Source organism: Colobus angolensis, unplaced genomic scaffold (genome assembly GCF_000951035.1).
Source record: "Colobus angolensis palliatus isolate OR3802 unplaced genomic scaffold, Cang.pa_1.0 Scaffold243, whole genome shotgun sequence".
Lineage (NCBI taxonomy): Eukaryota > Metazoa > Chordata > Mammalia > Primates > Cercopithecidae > Colobus > Colobus angolensis.
The window spans coordinates 3,681,542-3,693,607 of NW_012115633.1; the positions used below are offsets into that span (position 1 = coordinate 3,681,542).

General features: G+C 38.6%; 1 protein-coding gene across 1 annotated transcript in view; it reads right to left on the minus strand.

Annotated features, from left to right (window-relative positions):
• Nucleotides 1-12,066, minus strand: part of SPIDR (scaffolding protein involved in DNA repair) — a 378,203-nt gene that overhangs the window by 313,704 nt on the left and 52,433 nt on the right. Inside the window, exon 3 of the mRNA XM_011945693.1 lies at nt 7,967-8,067. Within this exon, the coding sequence (XP_011801083.1) occupies nt 7,967-8,067 (101 nt within the window). The remainder of the gene's footprint in view (nt 1-7,966; nt 8,068-12,066) is intronic.

The following is a 12,066-nucleotide window of genomic DNA, read 5'->3' on the forward strand; positions in this document are numbered from 1 at the left end:
TGCCTCACCCTGCTTCAGCTCTCGCTGGTCGGGCTGCAGCAGCTGACCAGCACCTATTGTCCGGCACTCCCTAGTGAGATGACCCCAGTACCTCAGTTGAAAATGCAGAAATTGGGGTGAGGGGGGAGGGATTGCATTGGGAGTGATATCTGATATAAATGACGAATTGATGGGTGCTGACGAGTTGATGGTTGCAGCACACCAACATGGCACAAGTATACATACGTAACAAACCTGCACGTTATGCACATGTACCCTAGAACTTAAAGTATGATAAAAAAAAAAAGGGAATGAAATAACATGATATATTTTCTACTCTCATGAAAGCCATTTAAGCTTTTATGTATATCTGCCTAAGAGAGGAAAACAAGGATATTGTTACAGGTGCCTGTGTGCATACACACGCATGTACATATGTACATTTGTTCATTTGTGTTTTCATATCCCCAAATAAATATTGCGTGCTGAATTACTTGAAAAAAAAAAATAAAGAAAAAAGAAAATAACACACTTCTCATGGCTATATTGGGGCACAATTTACGTACCGTAGGACTCACCTGTTTAAAGTGTACAACTCATTCTTTTCTTACAATATTTAGAGAGTAAATAATAAAACTTTCTTTGGAGAAAAAAAAAAAAAAAAAGAAAATGCAGAAATCACCGGTCTTCTGTGTCGCTCACGTTGGGAGTTGGAGACTGGAGCTGTTCCTATTTGGCCATCTTGCTCCGCCCCCTCTGTTTCTGTACTGCTCTTTTAAAGCCAAGCTCAATACCTTCTCAGTGTATCACAAAGAATCTTGAGATGTATGTCTTTTATACTGAAATGTACTAGAAGGGACCAACAAGGAAGATAACATCGATTGTTATTAAAAGTTACAAGTAGTAGTTATAAAACAGCCCAGCAAAGTCAGCTATCCAGGAGGGAAGGAAGGAAAAATTGACATCCACATACCAAAGATGTTAAAAATAAAATTTCTTAAGCCTAGAAAGATGTGTTAGAATTTACTGAAATATTTGGTATTCATACGCATTTTTTAATGTAAGAAAACAACACGCCCTTACCATAACACCTAACAATTATACTCTTGATCTTTTATCCCAAAAAAATAAAAACACGTTCACTCAAAAATTGGTACACAAATGTTCACAGCACCTTTTATTTGTAATGACTCAAATATGGAAACAACCCAAAGGCCCTTCAGTCAACAAATAGTTTAACAAACTGTGGCACATTCATACCATGGAATACTACCCGGCAATATGGAGTGGGTTACTGACATACACAACAACTTGGATAAATCTCCAGGGAATTATACTGAGTGAAAAAAGCCAATCCCAAAAGGTTATAAACTATATTATTCCATTTCTGTAATTTAATTTATTTTATTTTTTGAGACAGAGTCTTGCTCTGTCACCCAGGCTGGAGTGCAGTGGTGTGATCTCAGCTCACTGCAACCTCTGCCTCCCAGGTTCAAGTAATTCTCTGCCTCAGCCTCCTGCGTAGCTGGGATTACAGGTACCTGCCACCACACCTGGCTAATTTTTGTATTTTTAGTAGAGGCAGGGTTTCACCATGTTGGCCAGGCTGGTCTCAAACTCCTGACCTTGTGAGTCACCCGCCTTTGCCTCCCAAAGTGCTGGGATTACAGGCGTGAGCATTTCTTAGATGACAAACTATGGAAATGTTAAATAGATTAGTGGCTGCAAAGCATCAGGGAGGAGAATGGGAAAGAGGTGACTGTGGCTATAAAGGGTAGCATGAGAATCCTTGTGGTGATGGACCCTTCTGTGTCTGGACTATGTGACAGTCATATGAATCTACACAAGTATCTTAGCCCATCTTAGCTGCTATAACAAAAAACCAGAGCTGTGTGGCTTCGAAGCAACAGAAATTTGTTTCTCACAGTTCTGCAGGCTGGGAAGTCCAAGATCAACGCTCTTGCAGATTCTGTGTCTAGTGAGGACTTGATTCTCACAGATGGATTCTTCTTGCTGTATCCTCACATGGTGGAAGGACGAGCTAGCTCTCTAGGGTCTCTTCTAATTCCCTTCATGAGGGCTCCACCTCATGACCTAATCACTTTCCAAAAGCCTTACTTACCTCCTAATACCATCAAATTGGTGATTAGGTTTCAACATATGAATTTTGGGAGGATACAAAAATTCAGACCACAGTAACAGGTGATAAGATTACATAAAACAAAAAATAGACACACAAGTAAATACATGTAAAATTGGTGAAATCTGAACAGGGTCAATGGACTGTATCGGAGATCACCATCCTGGCTGTCCTGTCATTCCACAGTTATAAAAGATGTCATTACTGGGGGCATGGTACAAGGGATCCCTCAGTATTATTTCTAACTGCCTGTGAATCTACAATTATTTTTAAATACAAAGTGTTTTAAAAGGGCAGAATAGGCCGGGTGTAGTGGTTCACGCCTGTAATCCCAGCACTCTGGGAGGCTGAGGCAGGTGGATCACGAGGTCAGGAGATCGAGACCATCCTGGCTAACATGGTGAAACCCCTTCTCTACTAAAAATACAAAAAATTAGCCAGGCGTGGTGGTGGGTGCCTGTAGTCCCAGCTACTCGGGAGGCTGAGGTAGGAGAATGGCATGAACCCCAGAGGCAGAGCTTGCAGTGAGTCGAGATCACGCCACTGCACTCCAGCCTCAGCGACAGAGAGAGACTTTGTCTCAAAAAAAAAAAAAAAAAAGGCAGAATAATGTGTTAGAGACATTCAAACATTTTAATCATTTGACCATTTATCCCAGAAAAATAAAAACATATGTTCACTCAAAAACTGGTATACAAATGTTCACAGCACGTTTTATTTGTAATGACTCAAATATGGAAACGACCCAAAGGCCCTTCAGTCAACGAACAGTTCAACAAACTGTGGCACATTCGTACCATGGAATACTATCCAGCAATATAAGGGAGTGGGATACTGACATACACAATAACTTGGATACATATACATACAAAAACATACCTCTCAACCATGGGGTAATTAAATAATGCTCCCCAAATGGAAGACACGTGGAAAGAAAGATCTCAAGCTAAATCATTATAATCTACAGATCAATTCTGTAAACCATAATTTCTCATCTCTGGAGATAAATAAGGAGAATCTTAGTTTGACATGCTACACTTAATATCTAGAACAAAATTTAAGAAGTGATATTGTAAGGAACATTCCAAATAAGCTGTTTTGGTTATGAGACAAACAAAAAAATCACCTTTTTCTCCCTTCATTCTGGACCACCAGTCACACATGTTTAACTTGGTACTTTTCTATCCAGACAAGCAGAAGACACTCTGTCAACTACGTACTTGACAATTTGATCAATTCACTATAGTGAGTAACCAGGATGACATGTCTAGTGATTTCTATATATATTAATATCAATAATTAAGAAGACAATCGGCCACTTCCCATCAAAATCATAAGACTTTAGGACATCCTATACAGTTCCACAATTTACACAGTCTCTGCAACCTTCAAACCTATGTCCTATGCTTCGCCAATTAGTGCTGTCCCAAGAATGTGATACAGACTTACATTTTGAAAGATTTTTTTCAAAGAAAAACATTTGTATTAATATTTCTAATTTTGCTAATTCCTTAATCCCTTGTCTTCTTAAGCCTAACTTTCTCCCGCCCAAACAGTTTAACTAATGAAGGTCTGTAGAGATTAGCAAATAAGAACTTGGACTTGACAGTTCAAATCTGGGCTTAATCATCTATAGCATATACTCAACCTACAGTTTTTTCATCTGGAAAATAAGGAAAGCAAACTCCTTTAGAAGATTACTTTGCATACTAAATGATTTAATACGTAGTAAGCCTTCAGCATTGTACCCACCAACATCAAACCTCCAAATGTGATACAACAATAAGGATCATGTTGAAGGAGGAAAGAGGACAGACAGAATCCAAATTATTTAAGAATTTATGATCCAATTCAAAGTTTGCCCATGTTTTGCTCCTACTTGGAAGATATTTACAATTTGTCAAGACTATAATAACATCAGCAAAATTCAAGACAGCTACCTTAACTAAACACACAAAGTCCAATTTGGACTATTTGGTTATTCCCCACTAGTAATATCAAGAGGAAACTGGGAGAGGAGTAAAATGATTATTTCCATATAGCAGAAGAGTGGCAGGGTTTGAAAGACCATGGCCCTGGGAACCAGGAGGAGGCCTGCTTTTGGCCCTGTCTCTTCCTTGGCTAGATAATCAGAGCAAGTCACCTCCCTACCCTAGGCAATCCGCCAAAGAGGGGCTTAGACTGGAAGGTCTCCAAGAGTCCTCACAGAATTAGCATTCCATCTCCTCATGTGGAAAAAGGAAACAAAAGTGCTGCATGAAAGCCAATGCAGCAGCAAATATCTTCAGGTCTGGCCTTTTAGGCCTCCAGTAGCCAGAGTCCTGTGTGCCATGCTCTTTTCCATCTGACAGCTCACCATCCACCATAACCCAACACAAAACTAATGTTAAAACTAAGAACTGAAAGTGGCCTCCCTGAAATCCAGTAATGCAAATATTTATATACAGTTGAAAGAAATTCAAGCTTACCATTCTCTCATATCATTACTTCAAAAGAGGGGAAGCAAAAGAAGGAGGAGCCATTTGAGAATTTAAGTGTCAAGGAAATATTTTTCTGGTTCAAGCAGAACAAAAGAAGTTTTAACGCATAGAACCCCAAACTAAATTGAAAGCAATGAGTGACACACAGAAACTATTTACAGATGGACGGAGGTAGATTATAAGAGACAGTGGTCACTCCAGTTCAAGGTCATTCACATTTGAGAGGCTAAATATACACATGCAAATACTGATAAATAGGAGAACATGAAGAATCACTGAAAGACTAAAATGAGATAACATATTATAGAATTACAAATAGTTCCTGCTGATTTTTATTAAATAACTCCAGAAATAAAATAATCAGGAGTTAAGGATATGGCTGGTAGTGTGTTACTGACTGTAGCCCATGTTGGGCAGAGTGATTAGGATGATTTCAAGAGGGGACTCCTGTCTCTACCAGATCAATGAAAGTCATTTTGGACATTTCTGGTAAAATATTGGAAAGAAAGCATTTTTTTTATTGGACTTGAAGCAGAGAGTTACCACATAGAGAACGACTGCCAGCCTTTTCAAAACCAATATGCCTGAAGCATGGTCCCTGTGGCTTTCAATTACAAGTACCATTAAATTATTTTTTGTGCTTAAGCCAATGTGCTATTAAGACTTCCCTAAATAATAAGACCAGGAAACCTTTATGTTTGCCTGGTCTTCAGGGTAGTCAAATGAATTGTAAAGATTATTATTAAATGTCATAATCATTAATATAAAAAAAACCCCAAGAAACAAAGTCATAAGTGTAACAATGGACTGACCCACAGATATGTATAGAAGAAAAAGTGACTGGGCACGATAGCTCACACCTGTAATCCCAGCACTTTGGGAGGCTGAAGTGGGTGGGTCACCTGAGGTCAGGAGTTCGAGACCAGCTTGGCCAACATGGTGAAACCCCGTCTCAACTAAAAATACAAAAATTAGCCAGGCGTGATGGCAGGCACCTGTAATCCCAGCTACTCGTGGAGCTGAGGCGGAGAATCACTTGAACTCAGGATGAGGAGGTTGCAGTGAGCCAGGATCGCGCCACTACACTCCAGCCTGGGTGACAGAGCGAGACTCTGTCTCAAAAAAAAAATAAATAAAATAAAATAAGAAAAGAAAAAGTATTCTTGGGTCATACGTATTAGGTCATCCTGATACATATATACATACTTCATATTCCAGTACTTTAATACAAGAATGTGAGAGAAGGCAATTGCTAAGTGACAGCTGGGAAAGGATTTTTTTGTATTTTTTTAGAGACGGGGTCTTGCTGTGTCACACAGGTTGGTGTGCAGAGGTGCGATCACAGCTTACTGTAACCTAGAACTCCTAGGCTCAAGCGATTCTCCCATCTCAGCCTCCTGAGTAGTTAGGACTACAAACGTGTGCCACCACGTACAGCTAATTTTTACATTTTTGCAGAGAACAGGTTTCACTACATTGTCCAGGCTGGTCTTCAACTCTTGGCCTCAAGTGATCCTCCTGACTTGGCCTCCCAAAGCATGGAGATTACAGGCATGAACCACCACACCTGGCCTCAGAAAGGATTTGAAAAGGAATAAATGAGATAAGAATTGAAAAGTCTTCTAAAGAAATGTGTAATATAACAGTCGAGAACATAACAGTTGAGTGATCTATTTAGTAGAATATATTATTGGGAATGGGGGGATCAACTCTAAGAATAATGTTTCTTAAATTCTAGCATGTGCAAAAATCACCTGGGAGCCTATTAAAATGTATATCCCAATGATCCCCCAGGAAAGACTAATAATAGTTGGTTTGGAATACATGACTGTGCCCACATCTACCCATCCCCCAACTCCAGATGGAGGGAACACACAGGGAAAAACCACCAAATCAGCACTGTTTAGGAGGAGAGGAGGCTTTTCTAGACATGTGGAATCTTTTCAATATCAAGCAATTTGTTGAAAAACAAGAGTTTTCAGTCATTAGACCTTGCAAGAATAAACTCATCTCTTGGAATAATTTCTGAAACCTGTAAGACACCTGAAAAAAAAGAGTCAGTTTTCAGAGTACAAGTCCTTGACATCCATGATTAAGTTTATTCCTAAGTATTTTATTTTATTTTTTTTGAGACGGAGTCTCACTCTGTCGCCAGGCTGGAGTACAGCGGCACGATCTTGGCTCACTGAAGACACCGCCTCCTGGGTTCAAGCGATTCTCTTGCCTCAGCCTCCCAAGTAGCTGGGACTACAGGCATGCAGCACCACGCCCAGCTAATTTTTATATTTTTAGTAGAGATAGGGTTTTACCATGTTGGCCAGGATGGTCTTAATCTCTTGACCTCATGATTCAACCTGCCTCAGCCTCCCAAACTGCTGGGATTACAGGCGTGAGCCACCACGCTTAGTCCCGAATTTCATTCTTCTTGATGTTATTGTAAATGAGACTGTTTTTTCAATTTCCAATAGAAAAGAAAATATCTCATTATTAATATACAGAAATTTCATTGGAAATGCAATTGATTTTTTATGTTGATTTTTAATCCTGCTACTATGCTGAATTCATTTATTAGTTGTAACTTTTTTTTTTTGGCAGGGACTGGGTGTCTTATAGGGTTTTCTAGATATAAGATCATGTCATCTGCAAACAGAGATAACTTTACCTCTTGCTTTCCAACTTAGATATCTTTTATCTCTCTTTCTTGACTAAGTGCTCTGGCTACAGAAGCAGAGACTGCAATGGTGGCTGCCAATAGGGAGATACTCATCAAAGGGTACAAAGTTTTGATTATATAAGATAAATCAGTCCTAGAGATCTGCAGTACAGTATCGTGTCTATAGTTAACATACTGTATTGTATTCTTAAAATTTTGCTAAGAGGAGCTGGGCATGGTGGCACAAGCCTGTGGTCTTAGCCGGTCGGGAGGCTGAAGTGAGAGGATTTGCTTGAGCCCAAGAGTTTGAGGCTACAGTACACTATGATTATGTCACTACACTCCAACCTGGGCAACAGTGAGACCCTGTCTCTAAATAATGAAATAAAATAAAATAAATTTTGCTAAGAGGGTAGAGTGCTCTTAATGATAAGAACAGAACAAAACTTTTGGAGGTCAAGGGTATAGATTTATAGCACAGATTGTGGCGATGGTTTCATGAGAGTATACTTATTTTTAAACTATTTTTAAACTCATCAAGTTATATATATTAATTATATATAGTTTTTGTATGTCAAAATTAGAACGTTGGAAAAACAAATTTTTTAAAATGTCATGAAAATATTAATGATCAACTTCATGTATTTTAATGTAAGAATTCTTTTAACTAAAACATTTATTTACACATTGTCTCGGGTACCTGCACAGCCTTACCTGAAAGTGTCTTTTGGTAAGAAATACATTGATGTCTCCACAAAGAAATAGCAGATCTCTCTCGATTCTGCAGTCCATTCAGTCTTTCTGCTAGTCCACCTCTGTTTAATGAATTATAATGTACTAAATTTAGTTAAAAGGAAAACTTCAGAATATATGGAACATTTATATTGTATAACCCCCAACCAGAGACAAACAGATAAAACATGCAAAATTTTAATGTATATTTGTTACCACATTCTCTTCCTAGAGGCCATGTCCTCATAAGTCAGTATTCTGTTTTCTTAGAACCTTGGTTTTCTGATTCCTAGAAATATGGGCTAATACTATGTCCTAAAAATATCATATTCTTGGAAATATGATAGCTAAATATCAGTTTACCTCTTTTTCTATTCTTTCTTAGTTCACTTATTCAATCCTAAAACAAGTACTGCTCACTTACCACCTGCTATATGCTGGCACCTAGCACTTCGTTAGGTACCAGGGACACAAGGACAGCTATGAGTGCTGCCATGGAGGTGGGAAAGCTCTCAATGAGCTCAGCAGATGGGAGCAAACAAAGAATTGTAAAGTGGGCTCAGAGTTCCAGTCAAGAATAACCTTGCCAACTGTTGACAGAACACTCAAATAAGAGCACTTGGGTATGGGTCCCTGATTTGGACTCCAGAGATATTTGAGTATCAATCACAAACACACAGCAAGGATACCAATGTTATAAAAAAGAAAACTTCCATGTACAGCAGAAAGACAATTTATAACGATAGATATGCAGGCACTGCAGAAGAGCATTAACCTATCAATGAACACATATACTCACTGAGATACATTTATGCTTATAAATACATAGGTGAATGTAAATTACAAATATAAGTAAATATATATATATATGTAGAGAGAAAGAGAAGTTATCAACTCCTAACATAACTATAATTTCAAGAAAAATCAAGACCAGTTGTTAATTACCACTATAGCTACATGCTATATAGGTTATCAATGTATTATCTCATAAGTATATTATCTTATTACCAATTCATTAATCATTTCACTGCATTATCTTTATTCAAATAATATCCCTTTGAGGCAGAAAGAACAGATATCAATACCCACTGCACAGATGATAAAACCAGAATTTAGAGAGAGATTAAGAAACTTCTCCAACATTACGTAACTAGCCAGATGAGGAACAAGCTGTTAAAACCAGAATGGACTTAGCACAGCATGTGGCATTTAGTAAACTTTCAAAAAATGCCCACAATTGGTGTAACTGTTTTTATTATGTTTTTTACTTGCAGCCTATATATAGCCCTTTCAATTATGATGGAAATATTTTAATAATATATAATATTTCTAGTATTAATACCTATAGAAAAACCTAGTATGTTTTCCTATAGGTTATTATTTCTGAATGTACTTGTGTGTAGCACATGTAACAGAAAAAAAGTTAAAACCTCTTATACTCAGAAATATGCCATAGCACCTCTACATGTCAACCTCTACTTCCTATTAAGCCCTTCTTCATATCATTGTTTACATTAAGTAACTCGTTTATGCTTCCCCTTTACACAATACTGTGAAGTAGGTACTATTATTATTCCACTTTATAGATGACAAACTGAGGCACCAAGATGTTAAACATCTGTCCAAGGTTAAATGTCTAATGAGTGGTGTAGCTGGATGCACACCTAGGCAGTCTGGCTCCAGAGTCCAAACTCTTAGTCTTGATAATATACCTAGAACCTCTTAAACAGTATTATTTAAAATGATAAGCATAATAAATACAAGAAGCAAATGCTGTATTCTTTGCCCATTATCTAGATAATTATTTGCCAACTGTTGCTTTTCAATGCTGTGACCTTACAGAAAAAAAAAGGCACAATGAACTCTGAAAGTAGTATCTGGTTAAAGTCAAGCCTAGAACCTCGTAAGAAAACTGTGGGGATGACAGGACAAAAGGTAAAAACAACAGTAAACATATGCACAGGAGCTCTCTACACATAGCGGTATCTGGAGCCCTCAGATAAAATCTGCATCTCCAGCTAAGTTTGGCCATTAGGGCCTGTCCTGCAGGGAGTTCGGATCAGATGCACTTGAACTTAAGATAAGAAACACCATGTCCTTCAATTAACAATTCTATTTCTAGTAAAAAACCTATCTCATGTTAAAAAAATTAAGTCATACCAAAAGTTCAGGAAGGCCCTACCATTTATATCCAAATTAATTCTTTTGAACGTAGCCAGACAAGTTATTTATAAAGGCCAAACTCCAACGGAATAAAAATACGATGAATGCACTGAGCAAGTTAAGATATCCTAATTATCTTTTCTATAAAATCAACAGATTAGAAACCTATCTCAAAAGATCACTGGTATCAATTCAACATTGGTAAACATTTCTACAAAATCAATATGGAGAAGTAAAGAAGGATAAAGATTAAAAAATATTCCAACTCATTTCAAGATATTTTTAATAAGCTATACAACCAGGTAAAGAATAAGCAATTAAAATGACTGTAAATACAGTATTTTCAAGTTTTGCTTTTATTTTTATTTATTTATTTTTATTATACTTTAAGTTCTAGGGTACACGTGCAGAACATGCAGGTTTATTACATATGGATACATGTGCCATGTTGGTGTGCTGCACCCATTAACTCGTCATTTACATTAGGTATTTCTCCTAATGCTATCCCTCCCCAATTCCCCCACCACGACAGGCCAAGGTGTGTGATGTTCCCCACCCTGTGTCCAAGTGTTCTCATTATTCAGCTCCCACCTATGAGTGAGAACATGCGGTGTCTGGTTCTCCGTCCCTGTGATAGTTTCCTCAGAATGATGGTTTCCAGCTTCATCCCAAGTCCCTACAAAGGACATGAACTCATCCTTTCTTATGGCCACACAGCACTCCACGGTTTATATGTGCCACATTTTCTTTTTTTTTTTGAGACGGAGTCTCGCTCTGTCGCTCAGGCTGGAGTGCAGTGGCTGGATCTCAGCTCACTGCAAGCTCCGCGTCCGGGGTTTACGCCATTCTCCTGCCTCAGCCTCCCAAGTAGCTGGGATTACAGGTGCCCGCCACCTCACCCGGCTAGTTTTTTGTTTTGTATTTTTTAGCAGAGACGGGGTTTCACCGGGTTAGCCAGGATGGTCTTGATCTCCTGACCTCGTGATCTGCCCGTCTCGGCCTCCCAAAGTGCTGGGATTACAGGCTTGAGCCACCGCGCCCGGCCTATATGCCACATTTTCTTAATCCAGTCTTATCACTGATGGACATCTGGATTGCTTCCAAAACTTTGCTGTTGTGAACAGTGCCGCAATAAACATACATATGCATGTGTCTTCATAACAGCATGATTTATAATTCTTTGGGTATATGCCCAGTAATGGGATGGCTGGGTCAAATGGGATTTCTAGTTCTAGATCCTTGAGGAATTGCCACACTGTCTTCCACAATGGTTGAACCAGTTGACAGTTCCACCAACAGTGTAAAAGCGTTCCTATCTCTCCACATCGTTCCAGCACCCGTTGTTTCCTGACTTTTTAATGATCACTATTCTAACTGGTGTGAGATAGTATCTCATTGTGGTTTTGATTTGCATTTCTCTGATGGCCATTGATGATGAGCATTTTTTTGTATAAGGAGTAAGGAAGGGATCCAGTTTCAGCTTTCTACATATGGCTAGCCAGTTTTCCCAACACCATTTATGAAATAGGGAATCCTTTCCGCATTTCTTCTTTCTGTCAGGTTTGTCAAAGATCAGATGGTTGTAGATGTGTGGTATTATTTTTTTCTTTTTTTTTTTTAATACTTCAAGTCCTAGGGTACACGTGCACAACGTGCAGGTTTGTTACATATGTATACATGTGCCATGTTGGTGTGCTGCACTCATTAACTCGTCATTTACATTAGATATATCTCTTAATGCTATCCTTCCCCCTGCCCACAATAGAACCCGGTGTGTGATGCTCCCCTTCCTGTGTCCAAGTGATCTCATTGTTCAGTTCCCATCTATGAGTGAGAACATGCGGTATTTGGTTTTCTGTTCTTGCGACAGTTTGCTGAGAATGATGGTTTCCAGCTGCATCCATGTCCCTACAAAGGAC